Source organism: Mytilus californianus, unplaced genomic scaffold (genome assembly GCF_021869535.1).
Source record: "Mytilus californianus isolate M0D057914Y unplaced genomic scaffold, xbMytCali1.0.p SCAF_6, whole genome shotgun sequence".
NCBI classification, from domain to species: domain Eukaryota; kingdom Metazoa; phylum Mollusca; class Bivalvia; order Mytilida; family Mytilidae; genus Mytilus; species Mytilus californianus.
Window position 1 is genome coordinate 1,986,366 of NW_026262712.1, and position 25,558 is coordinate 2,011,923.

Consider the following 25,558-nt stretch of genomic DNA (forward strand, 5'->3'; position numbering starts at 1 on the left):
GCTTCAAAGACAAAAGCACTATGGGTTGGAAACAAAAAGTATTCAGATATGATTCTTTGTCCTGACTTAAAACTTCATTGGTCACATTCAAATTTTAAACTTTTGGGGATTGAATTTTCTTTAGATTTAAACTGTATCACAGAAATTCATTTTGCCAAGAAGATTAAAGAAGTCTCTGCAATCCTGAAGAGCTGGCAACATCGTAAACTAACATTATTGGGGAAAATTACAGTAGTTAAATCACTTGCTCTTTCAAAATTGGTACACTTAATGACTGCATTGCCAAACCTATCACAATCCAGGTTAACAGAGCTCACTTCATTATTTTATAATTTTATATGGAGTGGAAAACCAGACAGAATTAAGCGTAACACACTTATTGGTGATATTTCACAAGGTGGACTTAATATGGTACATCTTCATTCCTTTAATATCTATTTAAAAATTAGTTGGATAAAAAGACTGATGTCAAACCCAGTTGGTGGCTGGCAGCAGTTGTTACTTGCAGACCTTATACAGTATTGGGGTGAAAGGGTTTTTACATCTACAGAAAGAAAAGCTGATTGAGATTTCTAAAAAATGTAAAAATCCGTTCTGGAAGGATGTTTTACTATGCTTTTCTATCGCAAAACCTAATACTGAGAATTCTGTCAGTGACATTTTATCATTAGATATTTTGAACTTTTCTTCTTTGGATGATTTCCCATATTATATTCAATGGAAACAAGGAGGTGTGCAGTCAGTAAGTGACCTAATTAATAAAGAAAATATGAATTTTTATAAATTTGAGCAATTTCAAGAAAGAGTAAAAATCAACAATTTTATCAAATATCATGGTCTGATTTCAAGAATCCCTCAGACTATGAAAAAATACCTTAAAGAGAACTGTTTAAAGCAAGATTTGGATAAGCCTGATAATGGTGATATTTTTTTAAAGAGAATTATAGGTAATGTGAAAGCCAAATTTGTATATAAAAATTTAGTAAATAAAGTTATTGAACTACCAACAGTCAAGTTTTCGAAATGGGAAGAACTGTTGATTATTGATACAACAGAATGGTCAGAATATTTCAGGATAACCAAAAAATCATGTAGAGATGTTTATTTAAGAACTTTTCAATACAAATTTTTGCATAGAATCATAGCAACTAATACCTTTTTATACAAAATTAAATTAAAAGACACCAAGATGTGTACTTTTTGTAAACTTGGTGAAGAAACTATTGAACACCTTTTTTTTGAATGCCCAATAACTTTTCAATTGTGGCAGTCTTTTTCAAATGCAGTAAAACTTTTTTTTGTAAACTTTGTTCTTAACAAAGAGAATGTGTTTCTTGGTTGCAAACATGAAAGTTTATTACTGAATCTGTTAGTCATAATTACAAAAAACTATATATACAAATGTAAATTAAATGAAACAAAACCAAATATGGTTGGGTTAAAGAATAGAATAAAGAAATACCAATTTCTTGAATATTATATTGCAAAGAAAAATAATAGAGTCCAAGTGTGTGAAAAATTTTGGTCTCCTTTACATGTAATATTTAATTAATTATTGTTTCATATAAGTGAGAGAATAAAATATCTATATATCATGAGCAAATATTTAGCCTTGAGTTTTTTTTGTTTTTTTTCTTCTTTAAAATATTTTGTTTTTAAAATGTAAGTCAAGATACATCATGTACATATTGTAGCAAAACAAATGAGTGAAGAGTATTTGTATTGTATGAGAGAAAGTCAGAGAGCGAGAGAATATAATCAAATAAAATTTATATGTAACCTTAAATACCACATGTATAATTATAAAAATCAACTTGTCAGTGATATATATTGTATACCGAATTATTTTTTATATGTAACCCCTTGATACCCTTGTCAGGTGGTAGTGTAGGGGTACATGTATATTAAATCCTGACTATTGAAAAACAAATAAAAGATAAAAAAAAAAAAAAAAAAAAAAAAAAAAAAAAAAAAAAAGAATGATATTGACGTCACATGCCTTGTGTGAGGAACAAGTAAGAATGATATTGACGTCACATGCCTTGTGTGAGGAACAAGTAAGAATGATATTGACGTCACATGCCTTGTGTGAGGAACAAGTAAGAATGATATTGACGTCATAATAATGCCTTGTGAGAGGAACAAGTAGGAATGATATTGACGTGACATGCCTTGTGAGAGGAACAAGTAAGAATGATATTGACGTCACATGCCTTGGGCCACAATTAAAAATATTTCAGTTTGCCCAAACCCGACCCATGATGACTGGGTGTGGGTAGGTAGGTAGGCAAATTCTTTTTTTTTTATCAGAATTTGCACTAAAATATTAAATAAAAAATAAAGTTTTAAAACAGTTTCTTTTGTGTTTATATGATCAAACTGATGATGGAGTTTTACTTTAAATAACCCTCGATGTTTACACAGGTGAAGTTTCCCATGTTCTATTTTAAGCCTCGAGGTCATAAAATGTCAAACAGGTAATTGTAAAAACATGACCATTCTATCCCAAAAGGTGTTAATTATTGATTGGATTTTAAAAACAATAAGTCTAGGTTAGTCTATGGAAAGGTATATACTATGAAATTTAGAGCGAGGGGCTTGCCCCGAGCTCTTAATTTCATAGTATATACCTTTTCATAGACTATCCAGTTTAGCACATATTTACAACTCGAGTAATCTTTTAATTGGGTCTATTGATAGTTTATTTTGGCTGACTACTTGTATCACAGGTGTTTGTAAAACGGAGCTCATTAACGAAGTTTTGTAAATCTGCTCACTAGTATCATTGTAAAATATGTGATTTCCAAAGGCCCTTCACTCCAGAATGAAAAGATGGTAGCTGCTGGTGTAAGTACATGTATACTGATATAAAGCGGTATTTTACTATACATGTTCTTCTTACATTGTAAGATGACAAAATAAATTGACCAAAAGCAGGCAATAATTAAATTGCAGTGGAAGCTTTACATGTTTTGAAAACATTTTTTAATTTCACAGTAAAACTAAAGCTATAATAAATTTGAAACATATAGATAGTTTGTCCCCATAGACATAGTCTAGCAGATAGGCATTAAAAAGCAACTACCAATAGATCAGAGATTATAGGTTTTGTGTTTTGTGTTTTTTTTTTTATTATTTCAAAGTAAAAACTAAAAGATTTATCAGAATATGTTTATATATATATATATAGGTGGCACATTATCTTCAGACATAATCATAGTTTTTCAATTCATGACATCGTCCCGTACATGCATGAAATATTTGCCACTGGACATTAAGCAACCAATAATCAATAAATCAATCAATGCATGACGAAATAAATCACCTTCCGTAAGAAAGTTTAAAAAATTATCACCAAGTTGCTTTAATTTTCCTTCACAAGGTTTCATAGTACACACTTTTCTGTGTACAAAGTAATTGCATGGATGATACATCATCATAATTTTAAGATATGGTTGTACTCTAATCAAGGTATAAAGAACCATATGTCTTATCCTTTATTTAAATGATAAAATTTGCATTTGTCAAAGACATGTTTTAGATCCAAAGATTTCAATAGCAGGATATTTAAAAATCAACGTGAAAACTAATTACAAACTATTTAATTTAATTTTGAACACAGCATTTTATTTCAAAATAGCCAGTGGCAATTTTTGTTTTAAATATCTTGATTACTATACAATGAAATCTTACCCTTGTGGTCATTCATGCGTAGTTACTTTAATAGTACACAGGAAAAGTATGTACTATAAAAATTAGAAGGCAAATATAAGCAATTTGATTGGACGAGAAGTTGTTAGTATGTGCTAACGCCTGCTAACTTACTTTGAAAGACCATCCAATGTGTACTCTAGCAATTCGGCTTGGGGTGATTTGAATTTATGTTAAACATTACAGGGCATTTACATATGGTTGAAGAATTTTATTCGTCAATCTTTTATTTTTATTATTTTTGGAAAAGAGCATTCATTTCTAATTATTATATTTTCACACGTTCAACACTAGTGTCCAGCAAATAACCAGTACAGGGCCCCTTTACTGCTTTGCATATAGGAAACTAAGGAGGTTAAAGAAACAGTGTTACATCACTGTGCAAGCGGTAAATACTGCACATCAAAGGCAGTTCATTACACATTTATTGTTAAAAATTATAATAAACTGTGTAGTATAGTTGAACAGTTTATTTTAATCAAAGCGTAATGATGTACATTGTACATACGGGTCATAGAAACAAATCTATTTTTAGAACACTTTGTTCTAATTTTGTATCCCAGGTAAAGGAAACGTCGGTACGCAAATAAACTAAAACAAAATGTGTTTATTAACTTTATTAAAAGAATACAAAAAACAATAACATGAATAACACTAGACTTATAACTTTTATTAGAATAAATCAACATTCAACATGCTGTAAGTGGATTATGGCCGTTCATCTTTCTTCAGGGATTTCCTTACTGTCGATGTTATTTGACTCCGTAATTTGGCATTTTGGATTTAAGCATAATTTTGTCTAACAAATAGGCTATGCAAATAACCGGAATCGACTGTATTTTTTTCCCCCGTCAAACCTTTGTAGAGACGATCAAAAGCCATGAAAAACTGTCTGCCATTTTCACACGTTTTACTTCTTTACGTTTGTTAAATCAGAAGATAAATCTTACACGCTTTCTTTTAATCTTATTCACAGTTACTTTCAAACGCAAAGACGACAAACATTAAGTTTTATACGATGATGGAGCGGACACGAAAAAAATCCGAAAAAAAAAAAAATTCTTCAAAAAACGGCAAAAAAAGAATTTGAGTCGGCGGTTTTTATTTGGGTCGGTCGCATTTGGGCAAACATACAATATTTTTATTTTGGCCTTGTGAGAGGAACAAGTAGGAATGATATTGATGTCACATGCCTTGTGAGGGGAACAAGTAAGAATGATATTGACCTCACATACCTTGTGAGAGGAACAAGTAAGAATGATTATCAAAAATATATTCAACAGGTTGAGGAAAGTATAAATTGGATGAGAATGGTTCTAAGGTTAATGTGATCTGTAATCAATCAATCTTCATCAATAACCTACTTCACTTTTCCCATCAATTTGTTGGGGTTTTTTTTCATTTTTTTTCATTATAACATTATAAGCAGATATCAAGGTTTCCATAAATAAGAAACAAGTAATTATAAATCATTTCAGCTGGTATCTGAATAATTAACCTTAGATGATTACCTTCAACTACTGGTGCTGCAGGTTCCTGTAAATGGGTGTCAGGAGTTACTTCTGGGGATGTCTTTGACATGACAGTCTACAAAAGAAAAATATGCTATAAACTATCATGCCCCATGTGAAAACTTGTCAAATACTTTAATACATCTATCTTAAAGGCCCACTTTTGCAAATGAAAATAATGATTTTAAGAAAAATTTCAAATTTGTCCATAATTTGAACATAATGTTTTTAAAATGCATATAAGATCAAGAAATACCCTCGTCAGACACATTATTCTTTATGGAGAAGCTGGGAATACATATTTTCAAGTTGTCGGTTCGACCAGGCTGGTGATACAACCCACACTACCTGGCACTTGAGTTGTGTGACGGTGACTTTGGTCATAAATCTTAATACCCAAATATGGGACAAATAATATTTTACTAATGTTTTGTAATGTTCTGTCCTTTTTCAGGTAATTTATATTCTTATTTATTTGTTTTTATTTTTTTCAGAAGCAGTTATTGCCAAGTTCGAAAACAGTAGTGTTATCAACCATAATCATAATTGAGAAAATGCATCATTTCTTAAAGTATGTTTTTTTCATATTCGTTTTTATTTCTCCCATTGTTTAATTGCAAAAAAAAAGCACAAATTCAGGTTTTAGGCTTCAATCTGGCAATATGTGGCTTTTTTGCCAAAAAAAAAATATGTTGAAATGGATGCAATTTGGCTACCTTTATTTGGAATGATCAGTTTAGAAAAAAAATGATTTTTGTGATTCACTGTTTTTTGCTCTAAAGGTGTCAGACCACCATTCAAAATCCCTATCTATTCCAACAAGTTTTTCAATTTTCACAGCTTTCTAATTTTTTTACCATAAAGTATAACTTCATAGAAAGCATGTATATCCTGAAATGTACATGTATCACCTTTCTACATGCCAATTTTCAATTCACGTTTAAAGTCTTGTAATAAAATACCAACAATCCGAAAGTAAATGCTACTAAAAATAGCCCCTGGTTTTCTGGAAATCTTTAATAAATATAGTATGGAATGCATTAATCCTAAATTTTTAATGCAAACTCATGAACAAGAAAATTTTGTCTCAAAATAGACTAAATATCATGAAATATATTTCTCTTTCACCAAAAGTTTCATTTCTGCAAATTTTTTGGTTAGTTTAAGAAAACAGTGACATCAAAAGAACCATATTTTTTTAGGGAAGGACTAATTTTACATATGTTCTAAATTTGATTGGGTGAAAAGGTGGTCTGACACCTTTACCACATGTTTCCTCGCCACAGTAACCATCTAACATCTATGCCATATAACATGTGAGTAAAATTTACCGCAAACTGCCTATTGAATAATGATGTAATTTATTTGTTTTTGTATGTAATTAAACAAGAGGCTTTCAAGAGCCTGAATCGCTCACCTGTGATTTTTTGCTTAAATCTTTCATCAATGATTATTTTTGCTTTTCAATATATATTAATGAATGGCTTAAAACTTCCATTGAAATGTTCTTTGCATCTGTCATATTTTCTTCAAAATCAAAGAAATGCATTTTACCCCTATGTTTCATTTTAGCCATAGTCGCTATTCTTCTTGACGTACAAGAAAATAAAATACAAAATTTACACTAGATACTCTGAAACTCATTCAGTCCAAGTTTGGCTGAAATTGATTCAGTAGTTTCAAAGGAGAAGATTTTTAAAGTAAGCAAACTAAATGAACAAATTGTGAAAAATTGATTTTAAAGGGCAATAACTCCTTAAGGGGACAATTGACAATTTTGGTCATACGAATTTTAACCTCAACGTTCTATTTTTAGCCATGGCGGCCATGTTTTTTTACAAAACAGAAAATAAAACACAAACTTTATTCTAGATACCCTTAGAATCATTAAGCTTAAATTTGGTTGGAATTGGTTCAGTAGTTTCAGAGAAGATTTTTTAAAGTTAGAAAACATGATGAACAAATTGTGTAAAATTGTCCTTAAAGGGCAATAACTCCTTAAGGGGACAATTGACAATTTTGATCATATGAACTTATTTGTAGATCTTACCTTGCTGAACATTTTTGCTGTTCACAGTTTATCTTTATCATTAATAATATTCAAGATAATAACCAATAAAATGGGTGCAGCTTGATACGACCGAGGAGGTCGAACCCTGAACAGTTGGGGCAAGTATGGACACAACATTCAAGCTTGATACAGCACTAAATTTGGATTGTGATTAAATATTTGACACAGCATAGGTTTCTGACACAGAATGAATGTGGTCTAAGAACTTAAAAATTTTTAATTTACCTATTCAAACCAAATCATTAATATTTGCTTTTATATATAAATCAGAAATAACCAATTTAAAATTGAAAATTTTAAACAAAAAAAAATGAAAAAAAAATCCCCCGTCAAATTTTTTGAACCCCCTTATGATTTATCACCCCCAAACTCAATCCCAACCTTCCCTTTGTGGTATGGTACCTTGCAGTACAATTTCAGAGAGATCCGTACACTTGAACGCAAGTTATTGTCTGGAAACTAGAAAAATGCTTGTTTTTTTGGATCCAAATTCCTAAACGTTTAGGGCAATTACCCCCAAACTCAAAACCAGCTTTCCCTTTGTGATATGGAACCTTGTAGTACAATTTCATAAAGATCCATACACTTACACACAAGTTATTGTCCTGAAACTAGAAAAATGCCCCTTTTTTGCCCCTAATTCCTAAAATTTTGAGGCAATAACCCACAAAATCAATCCCAGCCTTCCCTTTGTGGTATGGTACCATGCAGTACAATTTCAGAGAGATCCATACACTTAAACACAAGTTATTGTCTCGAAACTAGAAAAATGCTTATTTTGGCCCCTTTTTGGCCCCTTTTTCCTAAACGTTTTCGGCAATTACCCCCAAACTCAATTCCAGCTTTCCCTTTGTGATATGGAACCTTGTAGTACAATTTCAGAAAGATCCATACACTTACACAAAAGTTATTGTCCTGAAACTAAAAAAATGCTTGTTTATTTTGCCCCTTTTTGGCCCCTAATTCCTAAAATTTTGAGGCAATTACCCACAAAATCAATCCCAGCCTTCCATTTGTGGTATGGTACCTTGCAGTACAATTTCAGAGATATCCATACACTTGAACACAAGTTATTGTCTGGAAACTAGAAAAATGCTTATTTTTGGCCCCTTTTTGGCCCCTTATTCCTAAACGTTTTGGGCAATTACCCCCAAACTCAATTCTAGCTTTCCCTTTGTGATATGGAACCTTGTAGTACAATTTCAGAAAGATCCATACACTTACACACAAGTTATTGTCATGAAACTAGAAAAATGCTTGTTTTTTGCCCCTTTTTTTGCCCCTAATTCCTAAAATTTGGAGGCAATTACCCCCAAAATCAATCCCAGCTTTCCCTTTGTGATATGGAACCTTGTGGTACAATGTCAGAGAGATCGATACACTAACACACAAGTTATGTCTGGAAGTTACAAAAACGGTTATTTTTGACCCCTTTTTGGCCCCTAATTCCTTAACTGTTGGTTCCATAACCCCCAAAATCAATCCCAACCTTCCTTTTGTGGTATTGAACCTTATGGTAAAATTTCATAGAGATCCATTCACCTAAACTAAAGTTAGAGTGCGAAAACCAATGTGTCTTTGGACGATGACCACGACGCCGCTGCCGCTAAACGTCATACCAATATACGACATTTTGCAGTCGTATAAAAACTGCAAAATTTCCTTAAAATTACAAATTTAGTGGCAGCAACCCAACAATGGGTTATCAGATTCAACTGAAAATTTCAGGGCTGATAGAACTTCACCTAATGAACACTTTAACCCCCATGTCAGATTTGCTCTAAATGCTTTGGTTTTTGAGATATAAGCCAAAAACTGCATTTTACCCCTATGTTCTATTTTTAGCCATGGCAGCCATGTTATTTGACGAAACAGTAAATAAAACACAAACTTTATTCTAGATACCCTAAGCATCATTCAGCTGAAGTTTGGTTGGAATTGGTTCAGTAGTTTCAGAGGAGAAGATGTTTGAAATAGTTTACACCAGACGGACGACGACAGACGACGACGGACCACAGACGCCAAGTGATGGCAAAAGCTCACAGTTCCTTCGGAACGGTGAGCTAAAAAGGTTGTGCAGGAAAGTAAACGTTACAGAGTATACTCATTTCATAGAGGTTTTATCTATGTAAACGGTGGCCTTGCCTACCTCCTACATACTGAAAGGTTTAAAATCTATACACAGGTTGACAGCATACTAAACAGTGCATTTATTTTTAATGTATGATTATTACATTCCAACTCAAGCTACAAAGGGAGAGGTGGATGTGGTTCGAAACATTTATCGGGGTGGATACAGAGGAGACCGTCATGGTGGACACTAATATTATACTTTATTGCTTTATTTAATAAAACATTTTATTCACAAGTAATAATCTGAAGCACTTAAGATTGTAACAAGTACATATATATATTTCTAATTTAGTAGTTAGCCAAGTTGATTTATTAAAGGTTGACATTGTATATTAATTTAGCAAAGAGCCACTTGTTATTTTTTTTTTTGTTCCTTATTATTTTTCAAGTTTTATCGCATACTCTTTTTATTATGAGTGAAGGGCCTTTTTTTAAGAGTAAAACAGTGTAATTGTAAAATTATTTAATAATATCATAGTGAAACTCAGTTTAACTCTATAGATTTTGATACAATGCCCAGAAGAAATTATTAAAGTATTCATACCTTGACTTTTTGTGCTTGGAATGTTGGAGGGCTTAATTCAAAAACATATAATAAGCTTCAAGATCACAACCTTATCAATCAAGTAAACAGTTATGATAGTATACTTTTATGTGAAACTCACATCGGATACAATACATAAATCGATATTGAACGGAAGACTTTAAGTATTTTCCTGTATGAAGACCTCAGTCATAATATCAGAGATTTTATTGGGGACTTGGCATACTTATCAATAACAATATTCCAAAAGGGGTGAACATTTTAGAAAACACTTGCAACGACTATCAAATTGGTTCATAATTGATAAAGATTTTTTTAACTTTGCGAAAGATATATACCTCTGTTTAGCTTATATTATACCAAGTACCTCTAGTTATTTACATCAAACTGAAGATGACATATTAGATTTAATTGAAAGAGATATTATTTATAATTACAAAATGAAAAGAAACATTATACTATGTGGTGATTTAAATGCAGAACCAAATTTTATAGAAAATGATATATATGATAGTCACACAACATTATAAAATACTTATGAATATGACATTGTACAAGATATTAGAAAAAGTTATAATAAGAAAATAGATACCAGAGGTAAACAACTAACAAGATTTTGTATTTCAACTAATATGAGAATCTTGAATGGAAGGATGTATGGGGACTTATTAGGATAATTCACTTGCCATAAGTCAGTTGGATCTATTGTAGTTGATTATGTAATAGTATCAGCATGTTTAATGTCAAATATACTTAGTTTTGAGGTTTCAGATTTTAAACTAACTTTTTCTGACTGTCATTGATAATTTTCATTTAATATATTATGGCAACTAATATCAAGAATTTGTCAAAATGTAATATAAATATGACTGATTTGACAGGAGGATACATTTGGAGTAATTCTTCACCAATAAAATTTAGAGATGCTGTATTTCACCCAGTTTGTATGGCTAAAATATAGATGATTTTCTAAACAAGATTTTGATTCTGAAAAAGCAGCCACCAATTTGTTGATTTACTACAAACAGCTGCTTCAAAAGCTTGTAAATTCTAAAAAAAAGTATGAAAAATAAAAAAAGACCAAAAAATGTAAATATTTTGATTCAGATTAAAAGAGGAAAAGAACAATTTTGATGGATAAAGGAGCAATACTTTCTAAATATCCTTTTGTTCGATTATAAGAGTATCATATTTTAAATGTTACAGAGAATACACCAAATTGCAAAGACATTAAAAAAAAGACATTTTAAGCAACAAGTTTTAGATCAGCTAGATCAGCTAAGGGATTATGATCCCAAGAAATATTGGAAACTCAAATTTTCTAAAAGAATCTAGAAATGATAATACTCTAGATTCAGCCAAGCCAGAGGAGTGAATATTTTTCAGAGCTTAACAAGTCATCAGATTCCCATAGTAATAGAATACATGAAATAAGGTCTGAGATAGAAAAATTGGAGAAAGTAAAACAATTTGGGGAATTAGATTTTAGAATCTCAAATAGAGAAATTTCAAATTCTGTAAGCAAACTTAATAAAATGCTTCGCTGGGGCGCAGCTTGATACGACCGCAGAGGTCGAACCCTGAACAGTTGGGGCAAGTATGGACACAAAATTCAAGCTTGATACAGCTATGACTTTGGATTGTCATTAAATATTTGACACAGCATAGGTTTCTGACACAGGATGAATGTGGTGTAAGAACTGGAAAAAATTTAATTTACCTATTATGGTGGAATATCCATAAACTAAATTGTTTGTTAATTTCAATATATCAAAGAATATGTAGAATTCAATGTTTGATGTAATGTAATAAAGTTGAAATTTGGACCGTTTTTGTTCAATGTGGACCAATTTGGTAACATGTATAAATAATCAAAAATCTAAATACATGGGAGCCCATTTAAATACATCATAAAGGTATTAAAATAGAAAGTGACATCATAGTCATGGCTAAAAATAAACAAAAATCCTTAATCAGCAACATTTAAAGTAATATCTAAAAATAAAATTCCTTTGTAACCATAAAAGCCCATTTAAATACATCATAAAGATATTAAAATAGAAAATGACATCATAGTCATGGCTAAACATAGCAAAAAACCCTTAATCAGCATCATTTAACAGTAATATCTAAAAATGGAAATTACATCATAAAGGTATTAAAATAGAAAATGACATCATAGTCATGGCTAAAAATAAACAAAATCCTTAATCAGCATCAGCAACATTTTATAGTAATATCTAAAAATAAAATTCCTTTGTAACCATAAAAGCCCATTTAAATACATCATAACAGATATTAAAATAGAAAATGACATCATAGTCATGGCTAAACATAGCAAAAACCTTAATCAGCATCATTTAACAGTAATATCTAAAAATAAAAATTTCTTTGCAACCATAAAAGTAAAATAGAAAATGACATCATAATCATAGCTAAAAATAAACAAAAATTTTTTTTATTGGCAAATTTTAAATGGAGTTTATTATACTAAAACAATAAATTTGCAACCATAAACATGATAAAACCCCATTTAAACACATCATAAAAGTATTAAATAATTCAACTACATCATAAGGCTATAAAAATAGAAAATGACTTCATAGTCAAGGCTAAAGGTAAACAAAAAACCTTCATCAGCAAAATTTTTTATTGGCAAATTTCCAATGAAGTTTATTACACTAAAATTGTTGGCAAATTTCCAATGCATTTATTAACAATAAAGTTATTGGCAAATTTCCAATTTACATAATTTAAAAGCAGTGTAGATGAGATATTTAAATGAGTTTGAATTACCAACCTTACACTGCTTTTAAATAATGTTCTTTACTCAATTATTTGTCTATTAAAATGGAAACCCTTGTTTTTTAACCTTTTTTCCCCTTATTCCTTAAACATTAGAGCCATAACCACCCCCCCCCCCCCCCAAGCCAATTATTACTTTCCAATGTAACCTAAATTTCCAATATACATAATTTTAAATTTCAATTCCTCATGATATATAACCGTATCATTATTATTTTCTTTCATATATAAATCTGAAACAACCATCTTTAAATGGAAAATTTTAAAGAAAAAAAAAGGAAAAAAAAAATCATACCTCCCACACATTTTTTCAACCCCCTTTTGATTCATCATCCCCCACCTCAATCACAACCTTCAATTTGTGGTATGGTACATTGCAATACAATTTCACAGAGATCCATACACTTGAACACAAGTTTTTGTTGCAAACTAAAAAAATCCTTATTTTTGACCAATATTTGGCCCCTTATTCATAAATGTTTGAGCAATTAACCCCAAAACTCAATTCCTACTTTCTCTTCGTGATAAAAAATAACTAACTTAAAATGTAAATTTTAAACAAAAAAAAAGGAAAAAAAAAAATTACCCCTTTTTTGACCCCCGCCCCCCTTATGATTCATCACCCCCCACCCCCCTTTCCCCCCAAACCAAGCTCAATAACAGCCTTGCCTTTGTGGTATGGTACCTTGTAATACAATTTTAGAGAGATCCATACACTTGAACACAAGTTATTGTCTAGAAACTAAAAAATGCTTATTTTAAACCCCTTTTCAGGCCCCTTATTACTAAACGTTTTGGGCAATTACCACAACACTCAATTCCAGCTTTCCCTTTGTGAAATGGAACCTTGTAGTAAAATTTCAGAAAGATCCATACACTTACACACAAGTTATTGTCATGAAACTAGAAAAATGCTTGTTTTTTGCCCCCTTTTGGCCCCTTATTCCTAAAATTTTGAGGCAATTAACCCCAAAATCAATCCCAGCATTGACCCTTTGTGATATGGAATCTTGTGGTACAATGTCAAAGAGATCCATATGCTAACACACAAGTTATGTCTGGAAGTTACAAAAATGCTTATTTTTGGCCCCTTTTTGGCCCCTAATTCCTTAACTGTTGGTACCATAACCCCCAAAATCAATCCCCACCTTCCTATTGTGGTATTGAACCTTATGGTAAAATTTCATAGAGATCCATTCTCTTAAACTAAACTTAGAGTGCGAAAACCATTGTGTATTCGGACGACGACGCCGGACGACGACGACGACGACGACGCCAACGTCATACCAATATACGACCTCAAAATTTTTTTGCGGTCGTATAAAAATGGAAAAGCATCAGGTTTAAATGGTATTCCTGCAGAGATGTTACGGGCAGGTTAATCAGTTTTAGTTCCATTGATACACAAGAGTGCACACGCTGAAATGTCTCGCCTTCTTTACTAATCATTGATATTATGTTGATAGTCCTAAATATAAAGCTTTATTACAACTGTCACATAAACTTAACATTAACCAAGTAAACTAAACATTGACCAATGAACCATGAAAATGAGGTCAAGGTCAGATAAACCATGCTAGGCAGGCATGTACAGCTAACAATTCTTCCATACAACAAATATAGTTGACCTATTGCTTATAGTTTAAGAAAAACAGACCAAAACACAAAAACTTAACACTGAGCAATGAACCTTGAAAATGAGGTCAAGGTAAAAAAAAAACCTGCGTGACTGACAAATAGATCATAAAATATTTCCATACACCAAATATAGTTGAACTATTGCATATAGTATTAGAAAAAAATACCAAAACTCAAAAACTTAACTTTGACCACGGAACCATGGAAATGAGGTCAAGGTCAGATGACACCTGCCAGCTAGACATGTACACCTTACAATCATTCCAAACACCAAATATAGTAGACCTATTGCATACAGTATAAGAAAAACAGACCAAAACACAAAAACTTAACTATAACCACTGAACCATGAAAATGAGGTCAAGGTTAGATGACACTGCCAGTTGGACATGTACACCTTACAGTCCTTCCATACACCGAATATACTAGACCTGTTGCGTATAGTATATGAGATAAGGACTTGACCACCAAAAAACTTAACCTTGTTCACTGATCCATGAAATGAGGTCGAGGTCAAGTGAAAACTGTCTGACTGGCATGAGGACCTCGCAAGGTACGCACATACCAAATATAGTTATCCTATTACTTATAATAAGAGAGAATTTAACATTACAAAAAATCTTTTGTTCTTAAGACATTAATTGACAAGTGTAATAACAACAATAAAAGAACAGAGTTCTAATGTTCCCCCCCGTTGCACATATTTTATCTGTCCAAGGGCAATAACTTAAAATTATTTTTTTTTTAAATTTCTTGGGAGAAATGAAGGCTTGAGAGCAAATGCAATGCAATTTCAAATATATAATTAATGTTTCCAAGGGGCATAACTCTTTTAAAAGTAATAGTTACACACTGATTTGGGAACTTATCCAAGATATTGCTGGTATACATGTAAACCTATGATATAAGTTTCATAAAAATCTGGCAAGCATTGTACACATGAGAGCGCTAATAATGTAATTTTCCATAAAATTAATATTTCCTAGGACCATAACTCTTTTAAAAATAATTGATATTGCTGATATTAACCTATAGTATAAGTTTTATAAAAATCTGGCAAGAATTGTACCCCTGGGAGCGCTAACGAGGCCATTTTCCATAAATTTAATATTTCCAAGGGGCATAACTCTTAAAAAAAGTCAATCGTTCATCATTATAGAACTTGTCCGAGATATTGCTGATATTAACCTATAGTATAAGTTTTATAAAAATCTGGCAAGAATTGTACCCTTGAGAGCGCTAACGAGGCCATTTTACATAAATTTAATATTTCCAAGGGGCATAACTCTTTTTAAAAAAAGTCGATTATCCACCATTATAGAACTTTTACGAGATATTGCTAATATTAACCTATATTATAAGTTTTATAAAAATCTGGCAAGAATTGTACCTGTGAGAGCGCTAACAAGGCCATTTTCCATAATTTAATATTTCCAAGGGGTATCACTCTTTTTAAAAAATCGATCGGCCACCATTATAAAACTTGAACGAGATATTGTTGATATTAACCTATAGTATAAGTTTAATAAAAATCTGGCAAGAATTGTACCCGTGAGAGCGCTAATGAGGCCATTTTCCATAACTTTAATATTTCCAAGGGGCATAACTCTTTTAAAAAAAGTTGATCAGGCACCATTATAAAACTTGACCGAGATATTGCTGATATTAACCTATAGTGTAAGTTTTATAAAAATCTGGCAAGAATTGTACCTGTGAGAGCGCTAACAAGACCATTTTCCATAAATTTAATATTTCCAAGGGGTATCACTCTTTTTAAAAGATCGATCGGCCACCATTATAAAACTTGAACGAGATATTGTTGATATTAACCTATAGTATAAGTTTAATAAAAATCTGGCAAGAATTGTACCCGTGAGAGCGCTAATGAGGCCATTTTCCATAACTTTAATATTTCCAAGGGGCATAACTCTTTTAAAAAAAATTGATCAGGCACCATTATAAAACTTGACCGAGATATTGCTGATATTAACCTATAGTGTAAGTTTTATAAAAATCTGGCAAGAATTGTACCTGTGAGAGCGCTAACAAGACCAGATGGACGGAAGGACACACAGACGGATGGCCACCCGGTATTTCTATGTCCCCCGCAAAAGCATGAACGGGGGACAAAAATGGTAAACTATTTTCATGCTTTGTAGATCTCAGAAAAGCATTCGAATCTGTTATTCATACAGGTATACAATATAAACTACTTCAACACAACATAGCAGGACAGTTTTACAGGTTTTATGCTATAGTTAAAGATATGTATAATATTGTTTAGATCATTTATTGGAGTGAGACAAGCGGATGTTTTAAGCCCCAACTTATTCAAACTTTTTATTAATGATCTCCCAGTTGTTTTTCTCTTCTTGTGTTAACCATGTCAGTGTTAATAACCAAAGGGTTGATTGCTTGATGTATGCTAATGACCTTGTAATTCTCTCAGATTCATCAGAGGGACTGCAAGAGAGGTTAACTATGCTTAATAATTACTGTTCTAAATGGTATTTAAATGTAAATGAGAACAAGACAAAAGTCTTTATTAAAGCAGGGAGACATTTTAATCTCCCTTTTTACCAAGATGAGAAAGCTATTGGTTGTATGTATAATTATAAATATTTGGGCATCAAATTTATACCCTGTGGGAATTTTTTTGAATGTAAAGATGAACTGTACAAAAAGTCTATGAAAGCATGTTTTAAATTACAACAATGTATGTCATCTTCAAACCCTAGTGTTTCAACTTTACTTCATTTATATGACCATACTGTCAAGCAAATTTTAACCTATGGATGTGAAGTCTGGAGTATGTTTTCATTTAACTCAGCTGCATGTAAGAACTAGAGACTCTAAAGAGCCTGTGTCGCTCACCGTAGTCTATATGCATATTCAACAAAGTACACTCTCCAACATTGTAGACGAGAATAGAATTAATGACAAAAATCTTTTTTTTTATCTTATATTGTTGATCATTGTTTAGTTTCTCTCTATCTTATTTAATTTTTGCTCCAAACATAAAAGAGAGGGTAAAAATAAATTCCTAATTTAAGGGCAATAACTCCTATAAAGAGTAACATTCTACTAATTATGTCAGCAAAATTTGACTTGTTAGTAGGTCTTGTCTTGCTTTTCATTTTTGATTATTTAAATTTCTATCTATCTATTATATTTTTTATCATATAAGGCAAAACGCAAAAAAAATGGTAATAAAATGCTTCGCTGGGGCGCAGCTTGATACGACCGCAGAGGTCGAACCCTAAACAGTTGGGGCAAGTATGGACACAACATTCAAGCTTGATACAGCTCTGAATTTGGATTGTTATTAAATATTTGACACAGCATAGGTTTCTGACACAGAAAGAATGTGGTCTAAGAACTTGAATTTTTTTAATTTACCTATTATGGTCCAATGTCCAAAATCAAAATACATGGTTAGATTCAGCATATCAAAGAACCCCATATTTTCAATTTTTGTTGAAATCAAACAAAGTTTAATTTTGGACCCCAACTTGGACAAACTTGAAAACTGGGCCCATAATCAAAAATCTAAACACATGTTTAGATTCAGCATATCAAAGAACCCCAATAATTCAAATTTTGCTTAAATCAAACTAAGTTTAATTTTGGACCCTTTGGACCTTAATGTAGACCAATTTAAAAAACGGGACTTAAAATTAAAAATCTAAATACACGGTTAGATTTGGAATATCAAAGAACCCCAATAATTCAATTTTTGATGAAATCAAACAAAGTTTAATTTTGGACCCTTTTGACCTCAATATGAACCAATTTGATAGCGGGGCCCACAAATAAAAAATCTAAATTCATGGTTAGATTCAGCATATCAAAGAACCCCATATATTCAATTTTTGTTGAAATCAAAAAAGTTTAATTTTGGACCCCAACTTGGACCAACTTGAAAACTGGGCCCATAATCAAAAATCTAAACACATGTTTAGATTTAGCATATCAAAGAACCCTAAGAATTCATTTTTTGTTAAAATCAAACTAAGTTTAATTTTGGACCCTATGGACCTCAATGAAGACCAATTTTAAAAAATGGGACCCAAATTAAAAATCTAAAAACACGGTTAGATTTGGCATATCAAAGAACCCCAATAATTCAATTTTTGATGAAATCAAACAAAGTTTAATTTTAGACCCTTTTGACCTCAATATGAACTTATTTGATAGCGGGGCCCACAAATAAAAAATCTAAATACATGGTTAGATTCAGCATATCAAGGAACCTCATATATTCAATTTTTGTTGAAATCAAACAAAGTTTAATTTTGGACCCCAATTTGGACCAACTTGAAAACTGGGCCCAAAATCAAAAATCTAAATACATGGTTAGATTCAGCATATCAAAGAACCCCATATATTCAATTTTTGTTGAAATCAAACAAAGTTTAAATACTGGACCCTATCTTGGACCAACTTGAAAACTGGGCCCATAATCAAAAATCTAAACACATGTTTAGATTTAGCATATCAAAGAACCCCAAGAATTCAATTTTTGTTTAAATCAAACTAAGTTTAATTTTGGACCCTTTGGACCTCAATGAAGACCAATTTTAAAAAATGGGACCCAAATTAAAAATCTAAAAACACGGTTAGATTATGCATATCAAAGAACCCCAATAATTCAATTTTTGATGAAATCAAACAAAGTTTAATTTTAGACCCTTTTGACCTCAATATGAACCAATTTGATAGCGGGGCCCACAAATAAAAAATCTAAATACATGGTTAGATTCAGCATATCAAAGAACCTCATATATTCAATTTTTGTTGAAATCAAACAAAGTTTAATTTTAGACCCCAATTTGGACAAACTTGAAAACTGGGCCCATAATCAAAAATCTAAATACATGTTTAGATTCAGCATATCAAAGAACCCCATATATTCAATTTTTGTTGAAATCAAACAAAGTTTAAATACTGGACCCTATCTTGGACCAACTTGAAAACTGGGCCCATAATCAAAAATCTAAACACATGTTTAGATTCAGCATATCAAAGAACCCCAAGAATTCAGTTTTTGTTAAAATCAAACTAAGTTTTATTTTGGACCCTTTGGACCTTAATGTAGACCAATTTAAAAAACAGGACCCAAAATTAAAAATCTAAATACACGGTTAGATTTGGAATATCAAAGAACCCCAATAATTCAATTTTTGATGAAATCAAACAAAGTTTAATTTTGGACCCTTTTGACCTCAATATGAACCAATTTGATAGCGGGGCCCACAAATAAAAAATCTAAATTCATGGTTAGATTCAGCATATCAAAGAACCCCATATATTCAATTTTTGTTGAAATCAAAAAAAGTTTAATTTTGGACCCCAACTTGGACCAACTTGAAAACTGGGCCCATAATCAAAAATCTAAACACATGTTTAGATTTAGCATATCAAAGAACCCTAAGAATTCATTTTTTGTTAAAATCAAACTAAGTTTAATTTTGGACCCTTTGGACCTCAATGAAGACCAATTTTAAAATATGGGACCCAAATTAAAAATCTAAAAACACGGTTAGATTTGGCATATCAAAGAACCCCAATAATTCAATTTTTGATGAAATCAAACAAAGTTTAATTTTAGACCCTTTTGACCTCAATATGAACTTATTTGATAGCGGGGCCCACAAATAAAAAATCTAAATACATGGTTAGATTCAGCATATCAAAGAACCTCATATATTCAATTTTTGTTGAAATCAAACAAAGTTTAATTTTGGACCCCAATTTGGACCAACCTGAAAACTGGGCCCATAATAAAAAATCTAAATACATGTTTAGATTCAGCATATCAAAGAACCCCATATATTCAATTTTTGTTGAAATCAAAAAAAGTTTAATTTTGGACCCCAACTTGGACCAACTTGAAAACTGGGCCCATAATCAAAAATCTAAACACATGTTTAGATTTAGCATATCAAAGAACCCCAAGAATTCAATTTTTGTTAAAATCAAACTAAGTTTAATTTTGGACCCTTTGGACCTCAATGAAGACCAATTTTAAAAAATGGGACCCAAATTAAAAATCTAAAAACACGGTTAGATTATGCATATCAAAGAACCCCAATAATTCAATTTTTGATGAAATCAAACAAAGTTTAATTTTAGACCCTTTTGACCTCAATATGAATCAATTTGATAGCGGGGCCCACAAATAAAAAATCTAAATACATGGTTAGATTCAGCATATCAAAGAACCTCATATATTCAATTTTTGTTGAAATCAAACAAAGTTTAATTTTGGACCCCAATTTGGACCAACTTGAAAACTGGGCCCATAATCAAAAATCTAAATACATGTTTAGATTCAGCATATCAAAGAACCCCATATATTCAATTTTTGTTGAAATCAAACAAAGTTTAAATACTGGACCCTATCTTGGACCAACTTGAAAACTGGGCCCATAATCAAAAATCTAAACACATGTTTAGATTTAGCATATCAAAGAACCCCAATAATTCAATTTTTGATGAAATCAAACAAAGTTTAATTTTAGACCCTTTTGACCTCAATATGAACTTATTTGATAGCGGGGCCCACAAATAAAAAATCTAAATACATGGTTAGATTCAGCATATCAAAGAACCTCATATATTCAATTTTTGTTGAAATCAAACAAAGTTTAATTTTGGACCCCAATTTGGACCAACCTGAAAACTGGGCCCATAATAAAAAATCTAAATACATGTTTAGATTCAGCATATCAAAGAACCCCATATATTCAATTTTTGTTGAAATCAAAAAAAGTTTAATTTTGGACCCCAACTTGGACCAACTTGAAAACTGGGCCCATAATCAAAAATCTAAACACATGTTTAGATTTAGCATATCAAAGAACCCCAAGAATTCAATTTTTGTTAAAATCAAACTAAGTTTAATTTTGGACCCTTTGGAACTCAATTAAGACCAATTTTAAAAAATGGGACCCAAATTAAAAATCTAAAAACACGGTTAGATTATGCATATCAAAGAACCCCAATAACTCAATTTTTGATGAAATCAAACAAAGTTTAATTTTAGACCCTTTTGACCTCAATATGAACCAATTTGATAACGGGGTCCACAAATAAAAAATCTAAATACATGGTTAGATTCAGCATATCAAAGAACCCCATATATTCAATTTTTGTTGAAATCAAACAAAGTTTAATTTTGGACCCCAATTTGGACCAACTTGAAAACTGGGCCAAAAATCAAAAATCTAAATACATGTTTAGATTCAGCATATCAAAGAACCTCATATATTCAATTTTTGTTGAAATCAAACAAAGTTTAATTTTGGACCCCAATTTGGACCAACTTGAAAACTGGGCCCATAATCAAAAATCTAAATACATGTTTAGATTCAGCATATCAAAGAACCCCATATATTCAATTTTTGTTGAAATCAAACAAAGTTTAAATACTGGACCCTATCTTGGACCAACTTGAAAACTGGGCCCATAATAAAAAATCTAAACACATGTTTAGATTCAGCATATCAAAGAACCCCAAGAATTCAATTTTTGTTAAAATCAAACTAAGTTTAATTTTGGACCCTTTGGACCTTAATGTAGACCAATTTAAACAAGAGTGCACACGCTGAAATGTCTCGCCTTCTTTACTAATCATTGATATTATGTTGATAGTCCTAAATATAAAGTTTTATTACAACTGTCACATAAACTTAACATTAACCAAGTAAACTAAACATTGACCAATGAACCATGAAAATGAGGTCAAGGTCAGATGAACCATGCTCGGCCGGCATGTACAGCTAACAATTCTTCCATACAACAAATATAGTTGACCTATTGCTTATAGTTTAAGAAAAACACCAAAACACAAAAACTTAACACTGAGCAATGAACCTTGAAAATGAGGTCAAGGTCAAATAAAACCTGCGTGACTGCCAAAAAGATCATAAAATATTTCCATACACCAAATATAGTTGAACTATTGCATATAGTATAAGAAAAACAGACCAAAACACAAAAACTTAACTATAACCACTGAACCATGAAAATGAGGTCAAGGTCAGATGACACCTGCCAGTTGGACATGTACACCTTACAGTCCTTCCATATACCAAATATACTAGACCTATTGCTTATAGTATCTGAGATATGGACTTGACCACCAAAACTTAACCTTGTTCACTGATCCATGAAATGAGGTCGAGGTCAAGTGAAAACTGTCTGACGGGCATGAGGACCTTGCAAGGTACGCACATACCAAATATAGTTGAACTATTGCATATAGTATTAGAAAAAAAGACCAAAACTCAAAAACTTAACTTTGACCACTGAACCATGAAAATGAGGTCAAGGTCATATGACACTTGCCCGCTAGACATGTACACCTTACAATCATTCCATACACCAAATATAGTAGACCTATGGCATACAGTATAAGAAAAACAGACCAAAACACAAAAACTTAACTATAACCACTGAACCATGAAAATGAGGTCAAGGTCAGATGACACCTGCCAGTTGGACATGTACACCTTACAGTCCTTCCATACACCGAATATACTAGACCTATTGCTTATAGTATCTGAGATATGGACTTGACCACCAAAACTTAACCTTGTTCACTGATCCATGAAATGAGGTCGAGGTCAAGTGAAAACTGTCTGACGGGCATGAGGACCTTGCAAGGTACGCACATACCAAATATAGTTATCCTATTACTTATAATAAGAGAGAATTTAACATTACAAAAAATCTGAACTTTTTTTTCAAGTAGTCACTGAACCATGAAAATGAGGTCAAGGACATTGGACATGTGACTGACAGAAACTTCGTAACATGAGGCATCCATATACAAAGTATGAAGCATCCAGACCTTCCACCTTCTAAAATATAAAGCTTTTAAGAAGTTAGCTAACGCCGCCGCCGCCGGATCACTATCCCTATGTCGAGCTTTCTGCGACAAAAGTCGCAGGCTCGACAAAAACAGGACCCAAAATTAAAAATCTAAATACACGGTTAGATTTGGAATATCAAAGAACCCCAATAATTCAATTTTAGATGAAATCAAACAAAGTTTAATTTTGGACCCTTTTGACCTCAATATGAACCAATTTGATAACGGGGTCCACAAATAAAAAATCTAAATACATGTTTAGATTCAGCATATCAAAGAACCTCATATATTCAATTTTTGCTAAAATCAAACAAAGTTTAATTTGGACCCCAATTTGGACCAACTTGAAAACTGGGCCAAAAATCAAAAATCTAAATACATGTTTAGATTCAGCATATCAAAGAACCTCATATATTCAATTTTTGCTAAAATCAAACAAAGTTTAATTTTGGACCCTTTGGACCTTAATGTAGACCAATTTGAAAACTGGACCCAAAATTAAAAATCTAAATACACTGTTAGATTCGGCATAACAAATAAATAAATGTGATCAAAGATTTTACAAATCTAATGTGCCATACTGTGCAATTAAAGATTACTTCTTGAAATTTTTCAATATTTGAAATTTGAAAAAAAAATAATATTTGAAGAATAATTCTTTTTAATTTCTGAAATCTGAAATGAGAAAAAATTGACCCCCCACAATTTCTTTTTATCCCCCCCCCCTTTTTCCCCAAAAAAATTCTTTCCCTCAAGATATGGTCATAATCTCAATTCAAATTTCCAATGGAGTTGGCAACCATAATTACCCATTTAAATTTACCATAGTGCTAACTTAATCTATTTTATAATAGAATTAAAAATATAGTGTCAAATCTTTCATATGGATTTTTTTGTAAAAAAAAAAGATGCAACATTTGCAGATATTTTTACTGGTCTTCCTTTATAAATATGTATTTCTTTAAACATAATTTAAAAGCAGTGTAAGGGAAGTAACCAAAACGTTGTATTTGGATTACCTCCCTTACACTGTTTTAAATTATCTTTATTGTTCATTAACCATTACTTTATACATAATTTAAAAGCAGTGTAAGGGAGATAATTTCAATGATGTATTTGATTTATCTCCCTTACACTGCTTTAAATTATGTTTTGTACTAAAGTATTTGTCCATTAACCAGGACAACCTTGTTTTTCCCCCTTTTTTGCCCCTAATTCCTAAACGGTTTGAGCCATAACCCCCCAAAGCAAATCCTAACCATCCCTTTGTGGTATGGAAACTTGTAGTATAATTTCAGAGAAAACCATACACCATTCCACAGTTATTGTCTGGAAACTAGAAAATGCTTATTTTTGGCCCCTTTTTGGCCCCTAATTCCTTAACTGTTGGTACCATAACCCCAAAATCAATCCCAACCTTCCTTTTGTGGTATTTAACCTTATGGTCAAATTTCAAAAAGATCCATTCACTTAAACTAAAGTTAGAGTGCGAAAACCAATGTGTCTTCGGACGACGACGCCGGACGACGACGACGACGACGACACCAACGTCATACCAATATACGACCACAAAATTTTTTTGCGGTCGTATAAAAATCATCATTAAAGGGCAATAACTTCAATAAGGATTACAAAAATTTACAAAAAATTGTTAAAAGTTGACTATAAAGGGCAATAACTCCTTAAGGGGTCAATTGACAATTTTGGTCATGCAAACTTATTTGTAGATCTTACTTTGTTGAACATTATTGCTGTTTACAGTTTATCTCTATCTATATTATATGCAAGATAATTACCAAAAACTGCAAAATATCCTTACAATTACCAATTCAGGGGCAGCAACCCAACAACGGGTTGTCTGATTTGTCTGAAAATTTCAAAGACTCATAACTCTTCCATAAGTCAACTGAAAATAGTTTCTTGTGGATATGCACATCTACATATTATATCCTTATTATCTACAAATATTCAGGAAATTCTCTTGTGTGGTTTCAGATGAGTTGAGATGACAAACTGTTGCAGAAGTATATCTAAGCCGAAACTTTGAGTTCAAATGGGCATAACTCCTAGAAAAGTCAACTGATAATAATTCTTTGTGGATATGCAAATCAACATATTATGTCCTTATCATCTACAAAGTTTCAGGAAATTCTGTTTGGCTGTTTCAGAGGAGATGCGATGACAAACTGATGGAGTAGTATATTAAGGCCAAAATTTTAAGTTCAAAGGGGCATAACTCCTAGAAAAAAACAGAATCTTAATTTCAC

At 31.8% G+C, this 25,558-nt stretch overlaps 1 protein-coding gene and 2 long non-coding RNA genes across 3 annotated transcripts in view; 1 reads left to right on the forward strand and 2 right to left on the reverse strand.

The window, feature by feature from the left end:
• LOC127705233 (uncharacterized) overlaps nucleotides 1–25,558 on the reverse strand; it is a 164,653-nt gene that overhangs the window by 94,501 nt on the left and 44,594 nt on the right. The window contains exon 3 of the mRNA XM_052209558.1: nucleotides 5,223–5,298. Within this exon, the coding sequence (XP_052065518.1) occupies nucleotides 5,223–5,298 (76 nt within the window). The remainder of the gene's footprint in view (nucleotides 1–5,222; nucleotides 5,299–25,558) is intronic.
• Nucleotides 18,023–24,606, reverse strand: LOC127705273 (uncharacterized). The gene is made up of 3 exons (XR_007983803.1): nucleotides 23,698–24,606; nucleotides 23,494–23,572; nucleotides 18,023–18,190 (listed from the first exon to the last, which is right to left on the reverse strand). It is a non-coding gene; the product is annotated as an uncharacterized LOC127705273 (long non-coding RNA).
• On the forward strand, nucleotides 18,202–23,606 carry LOC127705270 (uncharacterized). The gene is made up of 2 exons (XR_007983800.1): nucleotides 18,202–22,450; nucleotides 22,744–23,606. It is a non-coding gene; the product is annotated as an uncharacterized LOC127705270 (long non-coding RNA).